We start from the raw sequence: 23510 nt of genomic DNA on the forward strand, positions 1-23510 counted from the left end.
TTCTAGAGTATTCTTGAAACCTCTTCCATCATCCCTTCTCTCAGTAGGGTCGAGTCACATAGCATCAGTCTTGTCACCTCGTGACACTACACTATCCAAGCTGAAACCACATTTGTCTCTTCTCTATGTCATCTTCATCTCTACAATTCACTAGATCATTCCTCCTCACCTCCAGGTACAGCTAAGAGAGGGCTATTCTTTCTCTCGTCCACCCTCGATCTTCGTGCCTATTCTAATGCTGATTGGGCTGCTTTTCCTAACACACATTGCTCTACTACGAACTGGTGTGCTTTCCTTGGTACCTCCCTCATCTCATGGAAATGCAAGAAGAATCCAACTATACTCACATCTTCTAATGAAGCTCAACATCATCCCATGAATTCTGTTTGTTGTGACATTGTTTCGTTTCAGGGCTTCTTTTTTTTATTTTGGTAAAGACAGAAGGAGCTACACAAATCGGGGGGTAGCTCAGCCCCAAACATCACACCTTCAAATAGATGCTAGACCATAAGATCAAAAGAGTTGAATTGAAGAAGAGAGTCCTGAGAAGAGAGCTTCATGAGCAACCCAATCCAAATCTTGATTGGCCTCGTATAATACATGATGGTAAGGCACACCGTATTCCATCAGCTCCCTAGACTTCAGGCATTCCTCAATGGTCGTCTTCAGTCTCCACAGCATGTCTGTCTTTCCCTTTAGGCAAGAGATGATGAGCAGAGAGTCACCTTCAATGGACACAGAGTGGTGCATAAAATTTAAGGCAATATTGTGAGCTTCCCATGCAGCCCACGCTTTAACCCGGTTAATGGAAGAGACCCAATGAAATAAGCTTTTACTTCAAGAGCCTCCCCAAAATGATTTCTTACAATGCACAATGTACTCCATCAGTTCTGGGGTTTTCATCATGAACTGGGCATGCTTCTTTGACCATACACTTCTTAATCTAGATAATATGAGTGCCATCCATATTGCCTTTTATTTTCTCTATTTTATTGTAATAATGTAGGTCTGCTACCAGTCCAAGGGCATTTTCATAATTGAACTTATCTTTCACCCTCTTAATGAAAGTTGAGCATTATGGTTGTGGACATTCATTCTGTTACACCCCTTGTATTTCTTCACTCAAGAGTTTTGTGGTCATGGAAACCCTAGAAGTATCGATTTTCATGGGTGATAAGTTCCCCATGGCTTGCATATAATGCTTATGAATCCAAAACAATCCATATTAAGTTAAGCTTCAAAACATAAATAAAGAAACCAAAAAAAGGACTTGCCAAAGTAATTTACCTTCCCACTGGCCATAAAATAAATTCTGTCACCTTTCTTTATACTCCCATCAATCACTCGGAAATATACAATAACACCCCTATAGGGATCATAGTAACTGCATAGAGAGCACAGATACAGTCAAAAAGAACAATCAAAAGGTAAAAGATAAGTACATATTCAGAAGACAAGCAAAACAGGTCAAACTAAATGATACAACAAGGTCTCACAAGCTTCAAAGGAAAGCACATTCTGATAGCATCTCCAACAAATTTATAAAATGGATAACTGTGTTCAAGTGTGTAATAATAGGAACAATAGAAATATTTTGGCACCAACTATTGATCAGAAAAGACCATCTACATGTATATAGGCACCACAGTGCCAGGCTATATTTAAAAACAAAGGTAACATTCAAAGTTGCAATAATTATCACTGGATTAAACCCGTGAACCATGCTATGAAATTTTGGGAGAGTAAATGAGCAAAGGTTACAACATGAAACAAGTATATCAAAAAATCAATTTGATTTTATGCTAGCAAGATCAACCATAGAAGTTATCTTTTTATTGAGACAATTGATAGAAAGGTTTAGGGAAATAATGAAAAATCTCCAATATGGTATTCATTGATCTAGAATTTTCTAGAAAGATAATATGGTGGCCTGGTGGGTTTTAAAAAGAAATGAATACTGAGTAGGTATGTGGACCTAATTAAGAATGTGTATGAGGGTGCAACAACCAACGTTACAACACCTATGGAAGAGATATCAGAGTTTCAAGTAATGATGGACATCACCAAGGCTCAGCATTAAACCCTTATTTATTTGCACTATTCATGGACGAATTGTCTAAAACACATTCAAGAGGAGGTCCAATCATGTATGTTGACGACATAGTATTCTAGATAGGGAATTCGGGATTAAATACAAATTTTGGTTTATGGAGAACTAGCATAGAACATATGCAATGTAATTGGGCGCCATAAGATATCTCAATGTGACCTCTTTTGTTACTTTGCTTCAACAATCCATAACAAGGAAGAGATTGAAGAAGATGATGCCCACAGAATCAAAGTAGGATGGACAAAATGGACAAGTGCATCTGGTTTATGGAGAACTAACATAGAACATATGCAATGTAATTGGGCGCCATAAGATATCTCAATGTGACCTCTTTTGTTACTTTGGTTCAACAATCCATAACAAGGAAGAGATTGAAGAAGATGATGCCCACAGAATCAAAGTAGGATGGACAAAATGGACAATTGCATCTGGAGTCCTATGCAATAGGAGAATACCACTTCAGCAAAAAAAAGAAAATTCTTTAAAAACAGTTATCAGACAAGCAATGTTGTATGGAGAAGAGTGTGTTGGACAGTCAAAAAATGTGTCCAAAAAATGAGTTTAGCAGAAAAGCAAATATTGAGATGGATGAATGGGAAAACTAGGAAGGATTAGGATCAAAAATGAATTGTTCAAAAGAACCTATGAGTGGATCCAATAGATGACAAAATGAGGGAAGGTAGTCTAAGATGGCATGGTCACACACAGAGAAGGCCATCTCTACAGCACTAGTAAGAAAAATAAAAATAAAAAATCACACATGGGTTGAAATAGCGACAAATGATTCGGGAGCCCATTGAAAACACATGGGTTTAACAATGGATATGGCACTAAATAAAAACAGAATGGCAGAACAGGACTTATGTAGCCAACCCCATATGGCTAGGACTAGGGGTGCAACTTGGGTGGGCCCAGCCCGAGCCCAAATCGGCCCAATCCAGAATTTTTCATGGGCTGGGATTGGATTTTCAGTCCTCGGGCTGGGCTCGGGCCCAAGAAGTCAGACTTTTTTATTTTTCGGGCTGGGCTCGGGCCTAGCCCTTAGGTAGCCCGAATCCGGCCCGAGCCCGGCCCAATTATATACATTTATACATATATATGTGTATATAAGTAAATGTTGCATACATATTTACATATATATGCATACACATTTGTATATATAACATTTGTATACATATTTACATACATACATAAATATATGTATATATATTTGCATAAATACATTTATTTATGTATAATTTTAGAGTGGGTTCATTGACCAACCTGAACCCAGCCCAGGCTCAAGCCCAACCCAAGTGCATCAAATTACAGGGCGGGCTAGGCTCAGGTTGGGAAAATCGGGCTTGACCTTAGGCTCGGGCCTTAAGCCCAAATTTTAGGGCCGGGCCTGGGTTGGCCATAAACCCAGCCCAACCCACACGACTTGCACCCCTAGCTAGGACAAGGCTTAGATGATGATGATGATGAATAATGATGCCTCCCTCCCTCCTTCTCTCTCTATCTCTCTCTCCCCTGCCTCTCTCTCATTAAATAGAGCAAGGGCTCCACCCCCTTGTTCTTCTCTCCCCCTCCTCACTCTCTCCCTCTCTCACAAACACACACATTAAATAGAACATGGGCTCTGTCCCTGGTTCTTTTTTTCCTCTTCATTGCTTTCTCCCTAAAAGCATTTAGTAAACTAAATTATAGCTTTCTTTCGCTATTAATAGCATTTTGACATGCATTTCTTCAATTAAACTAATTGTAGTGTTAAAAATATCAAGTTAAAATGTATAATATGCTATTTTTTAGATATAATGATTTGCCCTCCCATCCATCTCAAATTTGATCAAGAGCATCAGAAATATGGTATACAAGACAACTAGCTTCTCGACTTTCGAACTTGTGCAAACCCCTCCTAAAACAAAACAAAAAAAAATACAAGAAATACCTAAAATAGTGGTGAACCCAGTCAGTGATATGATGATTCTTATGTTGAGAGCTAAGATATGCAGTCCTAAAACAAAAATCCCAAGGAATTTACCTAAAACAAGTGAGCCTAGTCGGTGATAGGATGATTCTTATGTTGGTATATGTAGCGCAACCTAGGGAAGCTATCAGAAAGAAATCTGTTTGAAAACCATATTCCCATGATACTCTGGATGATTCACTCCTTCCCTAGCCAGTCTATTAACTAGAGTTAGCCAACCATAGCACCCTGAACAAGGTGTCCATCTTGGATTCATATATCTAGCTTCTCCAATATGATTTCTCAAAATACTAGGGTCTTTCATCCATTTAATAACTACCTGAAAATCTCCTTTGACGAGAGAAGTTAAATTCTTTTGAATATGTATTATGGTTCTACTGAAAGATCTCCAATTCTCCAAATTAATTGTAATATTCAATTGATAAATCATATGGATGGAAAATATCTATCTCCCCATTAGCTGCTTCATGGAATATACCAGGAGATTCAATTCCACCATGCAAACTGTATTAGATTCATTTTCACAAGATGAGAGTGCATTGATGAATTAAGGGGTATATACTCTACAGCAGTCATCCCTTGAGATATACAGGAGCTACAATTTCCCTTAAACGGCCCTATTCATCTTTCCATATTTTTACAGATAACATAACAGAAACTTTTTTGACTAATAAAAGAGAATGGATTTATATACAAAAAATGAGAAGCAACCTAGCTTCTAGCAGCCCCTTGTCACAGTAAACCTAATTGAATTGTTGTCTACTACATTTGCTCCTTATTGACCCCTTTGTCTTGCTAAATAATCAGCCATGCCATTTTCTGTTCTCTGAATCCAGGTAAATCATGCATTCATAACCTTTGACAGCTTCCTTATCTCCATTATATTTTGTCCAAACCACCATGAACCCGGTTTCTAATGCTGCAGTCATCTGATTACAGTCCTTGAATCTCCTTCCACTAACAGATTTGTGATGTTGAGGCTTGAGGGATCTATAAAACCTCATTCCATGTAGTGATGCGAAGAGCTCTACTTTCACAGAGTTGTCATGTCCTATAAGGCCAGAGAAATAGCCATGATAGTACCCACTTGATTTCTTATAACTCTCCCCCACCCCAATTCAAAGGAGGCAGACAGTTGAATCCAACAGAAACTTGCTGGATGAAGATGAAGAATCAGCAATCTGTCTCCAGCCCCGAATTATATCGTCCATGGATAAGTCCATGAACAAGGCAGGAACCTTGAGCCAGTTTGCAACCCAATCATTGTGTTTTCTGTACGCTTCCTCTAGATTTATTTTCCTCCTTGAATATTCTTGAGTTCCTTTCTTCCCAAACAATCCAAAGAATAGCCCCCCTAATGCATCTCCACATCATCTTTCCTTTTTCTTCCTTGGATTGAGAAAACTTTCTTCACATACATTCTCTACATCCCTTGGAGCTGACCATCTGCAACCAAAGAGATCAAAAGCAAAATCCCAAATGCTAGAAGTATAGGGACAGGAGATTAGCAAATGGAGCAATGTTTCACTACTAGCAAATGCAAAGAGAACAAACATAATTACTAAATGGTCATAAACAATCATTAGTACAAGTTTATGCTACTTCATATAACATCAAAAACATGATTATCAATAACGAATGCTGCAAGAAACATGTTACAATAAAGAAGAAATGAAAGATGCATCAAGTAGCAAAAATATCAAAGCATTAAGGAATATGATTCCAGGATTTAGCATGGGACAGATCTCTTAGGATAGATTGAATAGATACCTATCAAATATAAGAGCCCTTAAAGGCTTGTCAGCAGTGTCTTTAGGTGGTGGAATCCTTTTAACAATGGCATTTAGAATTTCTTTTATGCCTATTCCTTCCTACAACAGAAAGAAAAATCAAACATATGCCTGTGTATAATTTTGCTAGTGCCAAGAAGAAGAAGATGAAGAAGGGGAGAGAGAGAGAGAGAGAGAGGTGCTCTAACAAAACAAGTGTAGATCACTTGTTTATGCCACTTCATTTTATAGGAAATTTTTGCCATGTGTTAAATTTAAAACATATACTAACCTTGGCAGAGCAGTAAATTGCATTGCTGCAATCCAATCCAATAACCTAAAGACAAAGATGTTATGTTAGTTTACAATCGATAGTCCAATACAAGAGGCATATCACAGTTAACAGTGTCTGCCTGTGATACATTTCCTTCCCAAGGGCACAAAGATGTTGTCCTATATGGCAAAAGCCAGCATGTGTATGCCACATAATGAACACATACAGGAAAAGATCTAGTAAGTATCCCCATCATTATAACACATGCAAACATACTTGATGTAAGGAAGTATTTGTAACTATAATTCATATGAGGAAGTATTCTTAACTTAATTATTTAAACTGAGAAAAGAAAAAATGCAAGTGTTTTTGATAGGAAATGGGTTTCCCAATTTCTAAGTGTACCATTCAGGGATGGGAATTGGACTGAGTTGGCCCCAAGCCTAGCCCATAAAATCAGGGCCAGTCCAAGGCTAGGGATGTCAATTGTGTTGGACAGTTTTTGTATGCCCTTAGCTTCAATCAATTCTGATGTACTTTTGATATTTAATGTAAATAAAAAAAGTACATGTTTGATTCATGTGTGGTATGCTTCTGTGTAAGACTCTAAAACTGGACACTTAATGAGACTTGTGTTGGTTTTAAATGTTCACAGCCGTTGGATAAGTCTGGGGAGATTTATCCTGCCAAGGCTGCCACTGGTGTGTTGCCAACTGTTGGGGGTGGCTTGTCTCAGCCGCCAGGGTGAGACCCAAGGCACACGCAGTGTAGGATTACTTGAACCCTTGAACCGGACCAGATTTCCAGTATTGCCCTGGACCTTGGAGATTGATAGGCAAAACCGGAAAGTTACACCTGACCCCTAGACCCAATTGTGGTACTGCACTAGGTGTCAGATTGGGCTGTCTTTGATATGCCAATCAGTGAGATCCTTAGCGGGGGTCAAAACCTAGGTATGTTGGGACAGTCTGAGAATTCATCTGAGTGGGTGATCATAGTGGCAGGATTAGCCCCTTTGTCGAACAAAGGTAATGATTGGGGATGCACTCTCTCTGATGGAAACCAAACTGCCGGCAATTGATTTCAATCATTGGAATTTTGTTTTGCAAAATTTATATATATGATATATACCTACATATGGTTTCAAAATGTTTGCAAATGGTTTTAATTCCCGGGATCCTTGTGAGTAGAGAGTGCAGCACTGTTCCTTGCAGCCGAAGGAGAGGTCCTTTCTTGTCGGGCAGTGCTTGATCATTATGGGCTGAGAGGTTAAGTGTAAGGCCATTTAGGATAATACCTGATGGGCTAATCTTGCATCTGCCCACAGTCCCTGGGTTTTTATAAGATGGCTTGGCCCAGGGACCACTTAGTGTAAGTGTTGGGCCCATAGGGTCCATGTGATGGGATCAAGGGGTTCACTGGGTTCACTGGGCCGAACCCATGTGGCTGGTGTGTAGATCAATGCTTGGGTCCCACGCCATACAAAGAAGCCCAACTGGGCAGCAGTTTGGAAGACTATTGAGCACTTATTACTTAATGGGCCTAAAGCCCATTTCGAACTGGGCTGATTTGATCAGTCATTAACAGGGGGCGGATCTAAGATTAGGATGAGCCCAAAAGCTTATCTAATCTACAGATAAGATTAAGAAGAGTCCTAATCCAAATACTGATTTGGATAAGGGCAACTCCTGATATGATTAGGAGGTTTTCTTAATCATTAAGCAAGTGGAGGAAACCCTAATTCGAATTACAAGAATTCGAACCCAAGGGATTTCACAGAGAACACACCTGCATTCTGAAGATCAGATCTCAGAAACCCTAGAGGAGAAAAGCAGTTCGCCACTTTCTTCTCTAGCTCTCTTCTCCATCAGCCGCCGCCAACCACCACCAGTTCGTTTTCTCTGAGAGGGAAAGATCAAGAAAGAGTTCTTGATATCATCCTTTGCTGAAAGGCTGATTCAGTTCGGTGCTCATTGTTTCCAGACGATTCTTGTGAAGGATTCAGTGCGTAGGATGCACTCAGCTGGTTCTGTTCCACAGTTGTTGTGTCATCTTCAGCAGGAGAAGATCTTGGTGTCTTCTTTGGGCGTGAACACCAACTTTGGGAGATATTATTTCTCTGGATCAGGTATAATCACTCCCTTCTCTTTTGGTTCAGATCTGGTTCGGTTCTGCTTCAAGTAGGATCCTTGAATCTTTATTCTAAAATCAGGAAATGTGATTCCCAATTGGAAGGAAGGTAGGAAATTTTTGAAATTCACCCACCCATTCCGCAATAGTTTTGGCGTCCATATGATGGATCCTACCATCCCTTTCAAATTGGACTGGATTTGGTCCAATCCGATCCAGTCCAATGTTTGTTCATTACAAATGGACAAGGTCCAATCCAATCCAATGAATATTTTGGACCATTTTGGATCAGTCCAATTCAATGTCTGAACCATCCAACCTATCAAATTTGTTTTAATTTAGATTAATGCTAACTCAAACCAGGTCCATTGACACCTATATTCTTATCTTCTGTTAATGGATCATATATTAGCTCAATCCAACCCAATCCGATACAAATTTATGAATGGATGGACCAGGTCCAATCCAATCCAATCCAATAAACACTTTGGACTATTAAGTTTGGACTGGTCCAATTCAATATGTCTTGTTGGTCCATCTAAATTGATTTTGGTTTGGACAGGGTCCAATCCAAAACAGGTCCATTGACACCCCTATCCAAGGCTGAAAACTACGGCCAAAGTTGAGTTTGGATTGAATTCAGGTTCACCTGAACCTGTCTAATATTTATATATTATATAATACGATATGAATTTATACTACATAGCATATTACAAATGAGGAGTTTTATATTATAGAAATACACTTGACAGTTCCAGTACCACATAGGGCTGTAAAGAGTGCACATTTGGGGTTATACTGCTGCGCCCCAAGATTACCATGCACAGGGTGCAATATTACACCATCACTATTTGCAAGCGCAGTGCAACATTCACAGCCTAGAGTGGTTTCATGGTATCGGTACCACATAACTTGTTTCTATATAGAATTTGTGATTAAACATCTGCAGTGCAAAAACATGTTTAGCTGTACCATTATAACAAAACCACTATAGGTCTATAAATGGTGTACATCTAGGCTGTTAATGTTGCATCCCTTGTCTGCAAACAATGATGTAATGTTACACTTACACCCTGTATACAGTAGTAGTTCAAAAATACGTCTTGCATTACTAGTATTTTATAAGTGAAACAGAAACATTGTGATGTTGTACCCCATGTTTTTACAATATTAATGCTGTAATGTTGCACCTATATCAGGATGTAATATTACAACACTTATATTGGACAAGTCATAAATCATAGCTCAAGGTGTGCTTCATTGTACTGTGAAAAGTGTGTGCATGTGTGCGTGTGTATCAGTGTTATCAAAGTGTCAACTAGTCTGTTGACTAGCTAGTGGGGCCAAACCTACTGCATCACTAACAAGTTTGGTCAATACTCATGATTCAGTTGCCTAGGACAACTATGCATTGACTAAGTTGGCTAGTTGATTAATGACTAATCAACCTAATAAACCACAGTCATTTTAAAGCTTTATTTGCATAAAACAAAAGAAGGCAGTGGAGTTCTTTTAAGTTGTCATCCAATCAGTATTTGTTGGTACAGAGTTGCCACAAATCTTCCATGGAGCCTTGCAATCTGAACTAGGGTTGGACAGGGCTAGGCCAATGTTGGCCCTATAGGGCCCAGATTGATGCTTACCCTAGGTACCAAAGCCAAATCTTCCAAAGAGAACTCTTGAACTACATGCATTAGCTTTCCATGATCCATGGTCATTAGTACTTGAGAAGTAAGAAAAAAACAGGCATTGGATAAGCTATACAACGCAAATAGGATCATTTTCAAATACTAACCTCTTCAATTTCTTGTGTGACACGATTTGGTTCAGCACCTGGGAGATCTATTTTGTTCAAAACCTGTAATGGAAGAGAAAATTTGTTTTGACTTAGCACAACTTTAACCATTGAATATTTTAATTTTATTTACTTGAGAATGGAGTTTTTGCTACTTCATAATAAACTTGTTTGACATAAGTGCACATCTACAAAATATTTATCAATTCCATTGATTCCCCAAGGACTTGTATTCATCCCATTATATTCCTGTAGTAAAGAATACTACATACTTTTGATTGTTGTAACTTAGAAAAGGAAAAGGATAAAATTGGTCTGATTCCAGAGTCACTACAAATCCAAGTCCAAGATTACAAAATTTAGTCATGATTAGGGCGAGTTATTACAAATTTCTCAAGAGGGCTACCTTGGATAAATGGTTGTGTCTGATTTACCAGGTGCAAGTAATTAGTTTTTTTTTCCTTATATATAGAACATTTTTTTATGGATAATCAAAAAGCTTTTATTAATGTATGGGTGCAGAAAGCAAGTTATTCTATTATTAAATGCAAAGTTTTATCTTTAGGTTCCTCTATGAACTCTTGACCAATGTTTTGAAAACCAAGCAGAACAACAATGCAGAAAGTGGGCCAGTTCTAGTCTCCTGGTTTAACTAGTTGAATCAACCTCATAACTGCCAAAACTGGAAACTTTAAGGGGGTGTTCAGTACCATGGTGAGTTCATGTTCCAACTGGTTCCAAAACAAGCCACACCGAACAAACATTCTTTTAGAGTATGGCATGTTCTGGAACCAGCAATTCATGGTTCTAGAATACAAAATGTTGTGACATTTTGAACATGGTCATTTCTCGTGATCCAGAACACATCACACCTTATTTCCTTCATATAGCTGAATAGGTACATTTCACCTGTGGGTCAGTACATTTCAAGTCCCAATATTTGGAACACACCACGCCAACATAGTACAAAACAGCACCAAGGATGTGGTGAGTTAAAAAAAAAAAAAAAAGAACAATTTCAAACACATCACTGTGAGGCCCAAAAGTCCAAAACTCACAACACCTGGTTGACACCATTGTACAGAACATGCCCCTAAATTGAACCAAATTGGTTATATTCCAGTCCAACCAGATTAAACCAGCCAGTCAGATTTGGTTTTTAAAACATTGATTTTAGCATACTTGGATCAGTGCCTCATAGGAGGCATCCCTTTGGTTTATTCAAGCAACCTAGGCTTTAATTGATTGATAACATTATACATCATCTTCCAACATTGTAGCAGAGAGTAAATTTTTTTATTGCATCAGATGCAATATTTATTTCCTCCATTCAGTGAATCCATTTAAAGTCTCATTGTTAAAATCAAAATGCAGAATTGATTTGGTGGGGGGCCTTCCCTTACTTCCTTAATACAGTGTATCCTTTTAGAAGGCCCAATTAATAGTTCAGTATTCTGTATTCCGCCTAAGGATCCAAGATTATTGATATGAAAACTGTGATAGGACCAATCCAGTGAGTCCAACCCCTTCCTTAATAGTTATAACTTTGGTGAAATATAACTGATTTAAATAGGGTTTCATGTTAGATCTGATTTGGCATCTGCCTGAATGCAGATTTAATTTAAATAGTCTCATTATTAAATTGTTATAAAGATTTGTTTTGGAGGGGCCTCCCCTTTGCCTGCTATTGATGCAGTGGGTCCATTTGTGGGGCCTAATTAACTTTGATGGATCTATTTCCATGGACCTTACTACCAATTCCCAATGTAAAATTCCAAATTAATGGTTTCCTAAAGAACCTGTAATGGGCCCTTGTCTATTTTCAATATGGGAAAAAAAAAACTAAAATTTGATAGTTCTCTATGCGACAGTAATGAATCTAATTTGGTAGGCCCCCTAACTATTTCCAAATAAAATAGTGTCACACAATGGATACAAGTACTTTGTTATTTTTGTTGATGACTATTCAAGGATAACATAGCTTTATCTTATAAAAGAAAGAAGTGAATTATTTTCTATTTTCCAAAAGTTTCATGCTGAAATCCGCACTCAATTTGATGTTCATATTAAGAGCCTACGTTCAGATAATGGCCGAGAATATTTTTATACACCCTTTCAGCAATATTTAGAAAAACATGGTATTATTCATCAAACCTCTTGCTCTTACACCCCTCAACAAAATGGGGTAGCTGAACGGAAAAACTACCTTCCCTTAGAAACCGCTTGGTCCCTGTTGCACCATATGAATGTACCCAAACAGTTCTGGAGTGATGTGCTTACATCTTCCTTTCTTATTAATCGAATGCCCATGTCCATCCTTGATGGTAAGTCTCCCTTCTCTCTTTTGTTTCCTACATTGTCTCCTTTTCCTCTTGCCCCTCGGGTTTTTGGGTGTGTGTTCTTTGTTCATAACCTTGGCCCTGGACTAGCCAAATTGGATGCACGATCTACGAAGTGCGTCTTTCTTGGCTACTCTAGGACCCAAAAAGGGTACAAGTGTTACAGTCCCAATTCTCAACATTGTTTTGTGTGTCCTGATGTTACCTTCTTTGAGTCGATTCCCCTCTTTTCTGGATCGGATGTCTCTTCTCCTTCCACTTTCCTTCCGCTTCCAGTTCCTATTCCGGACCCCATTCCTCTTGTTCCAGCTACAACTAAGTTTTCGCCTCCGATGCCACTTCCTCCTGCATGGCCACCTATCCAGCAAGTGTATACGCATCGACATGCACCAGCCCCTCCAACTTCTTTACCATCGACAGATCCAGCAGTAGTTTCCACAACACCATCACACCCTGTGTCTGACCTTAACCTTCCCATTGCCCTACGGAAAGGTAAACGTAGTTGTACCCTTCATCCTATCTCCAATTATGTTTCCGTTTCTCACTTCTCTCCTTCCCATTGACAGTTTGTTTCGTTGTTATCTTCTCTTTCTATTCCTAAGGATGTCCAGGAAGCCCTTATCTCTTTGGGGTGGCATCAGGCAATGGAAGAAGACCTCTCTGCTTTGGCTCATAATCATAAGTGGGATCTCACCACTCTTCCCCCTGGTAAGCATGTTATAGGATGTAAGTGGGTATACAAGGTCAAGTATTTGCCTAATGGTAGTGTTGAGAGATTGAAAGCTCGGTTGGTTGCCAAGGGTTATTCATAGTTATATGGTATTGACTACACAAAGACCTTCTCTCCTATAGCCAAGATTGGTTTCGTTCGTGTTTTTATCTCCCTAGCTGCTATGCATGATTGGCCCTTGTTTCAGCTTGATATCAAGAATTCTTTCTTGCATGGTGATCTTCTTGAGGAGGTGTATATGGAGCAACCACCCGGGTTTGTTGCTTAAGGGGAGGATGGTAAAGTGTGTAAGCTCAAGAAAGCTATTTATGGACTTAAACAGTCCCCTCGTGCATAGTTTGGAAGATTCATTGAACTAGTGAAAAAGTTTGACATGAAATAGTGTCAAGTCAATCATTCAATATTTAGTTATGATTCTAATGTTGGAAAGATTTTGTTGATGGTATATGTGGATGATATTGTTATTATTGGCAATGATAGGTTTGGGATTGATAGGTTGAAGACCTTTTTGCATGATCACTTCCAAACAAAAGATCTTGGCAAACTAAAATTTTTCTTAGGGATAGAGGTAGCAAGGTCCAAACATGGTATTAACTTGTGCCAGAGGAAGTATGTCCTTGATCTACTAGAGGAGACAAGGTTGTTGGGTGCCAAACCAACTGAAACACCCATGGAATTGAATGTTAAGTTGAGTAGTGATACGGGTGAGGAGTTTAAAGATCCAATAAGGTACAGAAGGTTAGTGGGTAAGCTAAACTACCTAACTATCACTCGGCCAGATATTTCATTTGTTGTTGGTGTGGTGAGTCAGTTTATGCAGAATCCTTGGGTCCCTCATTGGGATGCAGTTCTAAGGATTGTAAGGTACTTGAAAGGAGCTCCTAGTCGTGGTTTGCTATACAGGAGTGGAGGAAAACTTGAAATAGAATGATACACCGGTGCTGATTAGGCTGGTTCTATATCTGATAGGAGGTAGACTACAAGTTATTGTACCTTTCTTGGGGGTAACTTGGTGACATGGAAGAGTAAGAAACAAACAATGGTGGCAAGAAGCAATATAGAAGCTGAATACAAAGACATGGCACATACAACTTGTGAACTGGTGTGGTTGAGAAACCTTCTACAGGAAATGGGGTACACAATTGACACACCGATGAAGCTTTATTGTGACAACCAAGCTGCTGTCCACATTTCTTCCAATCCATTCTTTCATGAGAGAACAAAACATATAGAAGTTGATTGTCACTTTGTGAGAGAGAATGTTCTTAGTGGAGTAATAAGTACAGCATATATTAACACAGGAAGCCAATGGGCAGATCTGTTCACCAAAGGGTTGAATCGGGCGAGAGTAGACTACATATGTTATATGATATATACTCTCCAGCTTGAAGGGGAGTGTAGTGTCGATTATATAGGGGTAGAATAGTCTTTTTGTTTATGTTTAATATGAGGTGTAATACTGAGTTAGATGATGTGTCCCATACTTAAGTAGGGGCACAAGAGTCATTTTGTTCTATAAAATAGAAAGCTTAATACATCCTGGCCGAATGGAGAGACAAGATTTTTCTCTCTCGTTCGAACCAGATTTCTCTCTTCACCCTTCATCTTTCTTCCCTCTCTTTTATCTTTCTCTCTTCTTTATCCTTTCTTCTCTGATTAATCTGAAACCAACAGGTATACAGATCTGAACTTTATCAATTACCATAACAGAAGTAATCATCAAACCCCTTGGTCTACTGAAACAGAGACCCTTACAGAGGAAATAGAAGACCCTCAGATGTTCTTATGCAATTTTAGGCCTTTATTTTAATATTTGCAAAAAAAACAGTTATAAGGAGTTAAACACTAGGGAAATTGCAATTTGCTAGGATTATAGAATTTTGCCTTTTTCATATCTACCACTGGCGTCAAAGACCTGCTTTGTATCAACTCAAATGGAAAATTTCATGTTGGTTCATAATGTGGATGGAGAATAGGCTTACTTAATGGAGAAGTGAATATATCTTTATAGAGGTTCTAAGTCACTCCCATTAAAGTATTCTTTGCTAGTCCCCGATCTTCTCTACTTGCATCATGGCATTTTTTATCAATAACTAAACCATTTTATTAATTTAAACAGAAATGTATAATATTGCACCCACCTGTTAGGGAAATAAAAAGATTTTCATCTCCTGCATTTTAGCCCTTAAAAATACAAGATTACAAAAAGAGACCAAAAATTGATATCTTCCCACCCTTGTTTTGCTAATGCATCAGCAGTGCTGTTTGCAGCTCTTTGTATCCACTGAATTCTCACTTCCATGTATCTAACTAACCATCCGAAATTCTTTATTTCATTTCTGTCAAGTGTACAACCAAAGAGCAGTCCAGTCTTTTTGCAACCATATAATCACCAGTCTTGAACCTCCTTCAATAACTATGTGTTTCCAGTTCATCATTCTAGCCCTTTGCACACCCACGAAGACAGCCAAGATCTTCTCCCTAAGAGAATTACCCATGCCAACTGGTGCTGAATACATGGACAAAACATGACCTTCCTTATTTCTGAAAACTCCTCTTATACCTGAAGGCCCCGGATTTCCCATGCTACCCCCATCAAAAATGAGTTTTATAAACCTATTCTCTGCATCGTTCCCCATTTCTCTATGCTTATTAGCATTTCCATTAAGATTGAAAAATTACAGTGGGATCTCCTCTGGAATGGTGGATATTTTATCAAATATGAAATGAAACCCAATTACCAAAAATGAGTGAGTAGAAGATCAAGACTGTAATCAGTCTTGAATCCTAATAGGTTTTAGGTTTGCAAAACAGAAGAAACGTGAGAGAAAGGAGAGAGAATAGAAGAGAAACAAGAGAACACAAGTTGTTGAAAGGAGGGACAGATTCTAAAACAAATCTGCCGCCGCCACTCTCTTAATATTTATAGGTTATGTCTAGTACATAATGGAAAGGACACATCTGCCCTTAGTACTTACATAATAAATAAAGTAAATAAAAGCTGAAATAAATAACAACTGAATTAACAAACTGACTCAAACTGACACTGCTATAACTGAAACAAATAACTACACTGCTGTCCTACGAACACAGTGGGGACCACTGCAGTGGGGCCCACATCAGTGTTCTCTACACTCCCCCTCAAGTTGGGAGTAGATATCTATCATTCCCAACTTGGATAGGTCTGTCTCTAACTTCTTCCTTAGTACAGCCATGGTGAGGATATCCGCGAGCTGCATATTAGATGTGATGTACAGAAGACACACTTCTTGTGATGTGACCCTTTCTCGCACAAAATGTCGATCAACTTCGATATGTTTAGTTCAGTCATGCTGCACTAGGTTGTGGGCTATATTAATAGCTGCCTAATTATCACAATACAGCATTAAGGGCTTTTCATAGTCAATACCCAACTCTTCAAGTAGTGACCTCAGCCATAAGATTCCAGCCACTCCATTAGCCATTGACCTGTATTCCGCTTTAGCACTGGAGCGAGAAACAACACTCTGCTTCTTACTCCTCCAAGAGACAAGGTTACCTCCCACCAGGGCACAATATCCAGAGGTAGACCTTCTGTCATCAACACTTTCAGCCCAATCGGCATCTGTATAGACTTCCACCCTCATGTGATTATTGTTCTTGAGCAATATACCTCTACCCGGGCATCTCTTCAAGTATGCTAATATTCTCTCTGCCGCAAGAAGATGAGAAGTTCCAGGGGAGTGCATGTACTGGCTAACAACACTAACTGCATAGCTGATATTCGGCCGAGTGAGGCAAAGATATAGAAGCTTTCCAACCAACCGTTGGAACATAACTTTGTCTTCAAGAGGCTCCCCACCCTTTGCACTAATCTTGTGATTTTGTTCGATGGGTGTATCAACCGGCTTAACACCCAACTTTCTAGTTTCTGCCAACAGATCTAGAACATATTTTCTCGGAGAGATAAAAATCCCCTGCTTGGATCAAGCAACTGTTAGACAGTTTTGTATGCCCTTAGCTTCAATCAGAATGATGTACTTTATGAGTTTATTGTAAATGAATAAAAGTGCATATTTGATTCATGTTCCCTTGGTATGTTTCTGTGTAATACCCTTAAACTGGACACTTAATGAGACTCGTGTTAGTTTAGAATGTTCACAGCCAGTGGGTCGGTCTGGGGAGACCTATCCTGACAAGGCTGACACTGTGGTGCCACCAAGACGATTGGGGTGGCCTGTCTCAGCTGCCAGGGTGAGACCCTAGGCACATATAGTGTAGGATTAATTGAATCTATGAACTGGACCAGATTTCCAGTATTGCCCTGGACCTTGGAGATTGATGGGCAAAATTGGAAAGTTACACCCGACCCCTACACTCGATTATGATACTGCACTAGGTGTCGGATCGGGCTGTCTTTGATGTACCAATCAATGAGATCCTTAGCGGGGGTCAAAACCTGGGTATGTTGGGACTGTCCGGGAATTCATCTGAGTGAGTGATCATAGTGACAGGATCAGCCCCTTTGTCAGACAAAGGTAATGATCGGGGATGCACTCTCACTGATGGAAACCAAGACTGCTGGCAGCCGATTTCAACCGTTGAGATTTGTTTTGCAAAGTATATTTTATATGAGATATAAAAGTATATATATTATGGTTTCTAAAATGTTTGCAAGAAGGTTTTAATTCCCGGGATCCATTTAAGTGGAGAGTGCAACACTGTTCCTTGCAGCCGAGGGAGAGGTCCTCTCTTGTCGGGCAGTGTATGATCACTATGGGCTGAGAGGTTAAGTGTAAGACCATTGAGGATAATACCTGATGGGCTAATCTTGCATCTGCCCACAGTCCCTGGGTGTTACAAGGTGGCTTGGCCCAGGGACCACTTAGGGTAAGTGTTGGGCCCATAGAGCCCATTCGATGGGTTTCAGGGGGTGCACTGTCTTTAACAGTGTATTCGGCCAGGCCTTGTAACAAAGGCTGGGCCGAACCCATGTGGCTGATGTGTAGATCAATGCTTGGGTCCCACGCCATACAAGGAAGCCCAACTGGGCAGCAGTTAGGAAGGTTAAGTGAGCACATAAGCTTAATGGGCCTAAAGCCCATTTCGAACTGGGCTATTCATTTAGTTAATTAAATGGGTGAATTCTGAGATGGATTAGCAGATAGGATGGGGTCTTGACCCTATCCACTCAGAGAGTCTAGATCTGAATGTGATTCAGATTTAGAAACCTCCTAATGAGATTAGGAGAAAGCTAATCTAATCTGCAGATAAGATAAGGGTTTATCCCTATCACCTAAAGAGAAGTCTTATCCAAATATGATTTGAATAAACTACTCCGAATTGGATTAGGAGCCGATTCCAACAAGTATCTTTTGTGTGCTTGGGTTTCTTGCAATGTTCACCCCCTGGCTTAGGTTTAATAGCTGTCAAGGCTGGGAAAGAGGGCTGAGGCTGCATCATGACTTTCCTTCTGGTCTCTTCACTATGCACCAGGGAGTATGCTTGAGAAAGGGTCACACTATCTCTTGTCAATATCTGTTGTCGCACAATCTCATATTCTGAATTCAAACCAGCCAGAAACTCAAACACCCTATTCGTCTCGACTTGCTTTCTATGAGTCTGTGCATCTTTGGGACTCTCCCACTCAAGGATCTCTAGATGGTCAATCTCATGCCACAAGGATTTCAAGGTAGAGAAGTAGACAGAAACTGGCTTCTCTCCTTGTTTAAGGTTGTTCACCTCACACTTCAGTTCATAGGCTCTGGCAACATTAAGGGGTTGGGAATAGGTTTCTTTCACAACATCCCATATCTCTTTGGCTGTCTTTGCCCACAAGTAATTCCGGCTGATATGTGGCTGCATAGAATTACACAGCCATGCCATAACCAAATAATTCTCTTGAACCCACTTGGTGTATGTTGGGTCCTCCTTGGAAGGTTCTTTCACATCTCCCAAGAGGTAACCCAATTTTCCCCTTCCTCCAATAGCCATCATGGCTGATTGAGCCCACTCCAAATAATTTGACCCATCAAATCTCATAGTTGTAATCTGAAACCCGGTTTCAGATACACTACCATAACTGTGGTTTCCAAAACTACTTTCTCCCTAACCCTTAAACTCCATCTTTGATCAAGATTCAGTGGCTACAAACTGTTAGAGCCACTATACCAGAAAACAGAGTCAAACAAGCAAGTCTGGAATCTGATCCGAAACCAACACAAATCTAATCTGATCTGAAATCTGATCTGATCTGATCTGAAACCAACCCAAATCTGATCTGAAATCAATCGCCTATCATAGTATATGCAAGAAATCAACTCAAATCTGATCTGAAATCAATCGGCATGCACAGTACCAGGCAGCCTATCAATCTGAGATGCTATTTTCTGAAATCACTACTGTGGGGCCCACTGCTGCAAGATAGCCTATCAATCTGAGATGCTATTTTCTGAAACAAACTTGAACACAGTTCGGCCCCTCTTTCTAGATAGGTCCAACCTATCTTGACTGATTGCAGTCTCTGAAACTCAGTAAAAAAAAACTTACTTATGTACTTCGGTTTACTGTCTTCTAGGGTTACCTGAACCCTAACCTTCGCTGCCTCTTCCTGATTACCAACTCTCTGCAAGCCGCGGCAAGTCTTCAACTGCTGCGAACCTCTTCTAGTAATCTCCAAGATTCAGCCACTGAAAACTTCTTCAAAACTTCCAGCCCTAGCTAGTCCTCATGTGGTCGGCTGGACTAGACACACATGAGAAGCCCTAGATAGGCTCTGATACCAAGTAGAAGATCAAGACTGTAATCAGTCTTGAATCCTAATAGGTTTTAGGTTTTCAAAACAGAAGAAAAGTGAGAGAAATGAGAGAGAATAGAAGAGAAACAGGAGAACACAAGTTGTTGAAAGGAGGGACAGATTCTAAAACAAATCTGCCGCCGCCACTCTCTTAATATTTATAGGTTATGTTTAGTACATAATGGAAAGGACACATCTGCCCTTAGTACTTACATAATAAATAAAGTAAATAAAAGCTGAAATAAATAACAATTGAATTAACAAACTGACACTGCTATAACTGAAACAAATAACTACACTGCTGTCCTACAAACACAGTGGGGACCACTGCAGTGGGGCCCACATCAGTGTTCTCTACAGAGTGGAAAGACAATTTTCATTCTTTACAAATCTTGCATAAGGAACGTCACGATCTTGGTAGGAAGATCAGACCAGCCCAAGGAGATTATCTTTCTGAGCTAACAACAATAGCATCAATTAGTAGAAAAGTTCCAAACAGCTTTTTCATTAAAGTCATTCAGAATGTTTTCAATCAAGGATCCTTATTCAAGGATAAGGTTTTGAAGGATGTTTTATGTGAAGAAATTTATTTTAGGGTTTCTTTTCCTGAGGTTTATAGCACCCAAGGGTATGGAGTAACTTAGTGGTAAATTTATATGCAAGGAGAAGCAGAAGACATCATCTAATCCAGAGACTAGAGAAAACTTCAATGACTGAGAAATCAGTCCACAGCTTACCTCTTATAAGGCCTATGGAATTGGTTGTTCATTTTGGGGAAGACAATGGTCACATACTTATTTGATTAACAAAGGGAATTTACCATCCAAGATTATCTGAAGGACACTTCTAATGCAATAACACAACAAAGTCTTATCCCAACTATACAGAGGATTTCTTTTTTTTTTTTATCAGAAAAAAAAAATCATTAAAAACAGAGAAATTCAGTTACAATAGATAAAGATTTCAGAGGGACATCTAAACTGCAATCTCCAGCAATTAGTTACAATTCTGCCCAGTACAATGAAGATCTATTTGCCCCTTGTTTTGCGAGGGTATCCGCCATCCCATTTGCATCCTGTTTGACCCAACCAAACTGAGAGTTGAACTTCCTCGCAAGTGTGTCAATTTCTCTGAAGATAAATTTGAGCTTCCAAGGTACTGATGTGATGTTTTTGGCCCAAGAAATGACCAATAGTGAATCTCCTTCTATTTCTAAGTCTGTTGTTCCAGTAGGAATCTACTGAATTAAAAAATAAGAAAGTAGTTTCTTGAAGAGACAAGGAAGAGAGAAGGAGAAGAAGAGAAGAAGAGAAGTTGAAAAGAGAGCAATAATCTGGCCACCCCCTTCACTTATTATTTATACTAAAATAATAGATCAGTACAAAGACAACTATGCCCTTATAGGGCGGCAAAACATAAAACAGCATATATAACACTCAGAAACAAAATAAAATTTGGACTCACATAACCGTTGTGGTCCCCACCTCCTATCTAACAACTAACATAAAACATCTACTCAGAAAAACAGCATAAAACTAATTAATCTTCAACACTCCCCCTCAAGTTGGGAGTAAATGTCACACATTCCCAACTTGAGTAGATCATGTTCAAGCTTATTCCTTGCCACCCCTTTAGTGAGAACATCAGCCAGCTACAACTCTGAAGAGACACAAGGCAAACAAACTTCTCCGGTTGTTACCCTTTCTCTTATAAAGTGTTTATCAACTTCAATGTGTTTTGTCCTATCTTGCTGAATTGGATTGTGGGCAATATTGATTGCAGCCTGATTGTTACAGTATAACATCATAGGTTCCTCTGCTTTCACCCCAATCTCACTCAAAAGAGATCTAACCCAAAGAAGTTCTGAGACACCATGAGCCATGGATCTATACTCAGCCTCTGCACTTGACCTTGCCACAACCGCTTGCTTCTTACTCTTCCAGGAGATCAAGTTTCCACCTACAAAAGTACACACTCCTGATGTAGACCTCTTGTCATCTAAGCATCCTGCCCAGTCTACATCTGTATAGGATTCTAGCTTCAGATTCTCATGATTTGAGAAAATAATGCCTCTGCCAGGGTGCTTTTTCAAATATGCAAGTATTCTCTCAATAGCTTCCCAGTGCTGAACCCGAGGTGCATGCATGTATTGACTCACAACACTGACAACATAAGAAATATTTGGTCGTGTCATACACAAATACAGCAGTCGGCCCACCATTCTTTGATATCTCCCCACATCCTTTACCAATTCACCATCCACACCATTAATTCTATGATTTGGATCAATAGGAGTGTCTGTTGGTTTGGTCCCCAGCTTCCCAGTCTCTCGCAGTAGGTCAAGTACATACTTTCTCTATGAAATGAAGATCCCATGCTTGGATCATGCAACTTCAATCCCTAAGAAGTATTTGAGCTCACCAAGATCTTTGATCTCAAATTCTTGTTGCAATGATTTTTTGAGATCATCAATCTCCTCCAGATCATTTCCTGTTACCACTATACCATCCACATACACAATCAAAATTGACACCAAAGCATCTCTCTTCTTCACAAAGAGGGTGTGATCAGACTGTGTCTGTGTGTATCCAAAACGGATGAGTGCCCCTCTAAACCTATCAAACCAAGCCCTAGGTGATTGTTTCAGTCTATACAGAGATTTTCTGAGTCTGCACACCTTTCCTTTACCAACATTTTCATAAAAGCCTGCTAGAATGTCTATATATACTTCCTCCTGTAAGTCACGATTGAGGGAAGCATTTTTTACATCAAACTGGAACAAGGGCCATGAATAGGTGGCTGCTAGAGATAGAAGGATACGAACTGAACTCATCTTAGCTACTAGTGCAAAGGTTTCCAGATAATCAACACCATAAGTCTGAGTATACCATTTTGCTACCAACCTTGCCTTGTACCTCTCTATCTTGCCATCGGTCTTATACTTCACTGTGAATACCCATCGACATCCGAATGTCTCCTTGTCTAGGAGGAGATCAACTATTTCCCAAGTTTGGTCTTTGACCAAAGCATCCATCTCATCATGGCTATTTTCCACTCAGGTTTGGAGAGAGCCTCAGTAACATTCCTGGGTATAGACACAAAATCCAGGGAAGAAAGAAAAGCAAGGTAGGAGGGTGACAAGGCATTGTAGGAAAGATGGTGTGAAATGCAGTGGGTTGTACACTTTCTCTTCCTCTTACGAAGTGCAATGGGAAGATCAAGGTCAGTGGGATCAACTGCAACAATGGTGTTAGGGACAGAAACATTATCATCAGAAAACATAACAAGCTCAAGAGGAATACCTGGAACAATATCTGCCGAATTTGGAGTTTCAAAAGGACTGACAGAGAGTGGTGTGGGTCGAGGATGTGTGGAGTCAACCATCATCTGTCGGCGTTGATATTGTTACGAGGCTGCCCGTAGTGGCTCAGGTAATGAAACTGGAGATGCAGGTGCTGGCTAAACTGATGGTGCAGGTGGTGGCTGAACTGATGGAGGCACCATAGAAACAGGCAGAGGAACAGATTGTGAGTTCTCCTCCCCAAAACTCTCCCCCTGAGGAGAACCACTCGAGAAGAAGAATGTGGATTCAAAAAAGGTAACATCCATAGTGACAAAT

At 39.7% G+C, this 23510-nt stretch overlaps 1 protein-coding gene across 1 annotated transcript in view; it reads right to left on the minus strand.

Moving 5' to 3' along the window:
• LOC104605806 (Small GTP-binding protein) overlaps positions 1 to 23510 on the minus strand; it is a 91965-nt gene that overhangs the window by 38304 nt on the left and 30151 nt on the right. The window contains exons 6-9 of the mRNA XM_010270707.3: positions 10048 to 10110; positions 6141 to 6185; positions 5850 to 5950; positions 1288 to 1384 (exon numbers count right to left, since the gene is read on the minus strand). Of these exons, the coding sequence (XP_010269009.1) occupies positions 1288 to 1384; positions 5850 to 5950; positions 6141 to 6185; positions 10048 to 10110 (306 nt within the window). The remainder of the gene's footprint in view (positions 1 to 1287; positions 1385 to 5849; positions 5951 to 6140; positions 6186 to 10047; positions 10111 to 23510) is intronic.

Source organism: Nelumbo nucifera, chromosome 1 (assembly GCF_055504915.1).
Source record: "Nelumbo nucifera cultivar China Antique chromosome 1, China Antique-T2T, whole genome shotgun sequence".
Classification (NCBI taxonomy): Eukaryota; Viridiplantae; Streptophyta; class Magnoliopsida; order Proteales; family Nelumbonaceae; genus Nelumbo; species Nelumbo nucifera.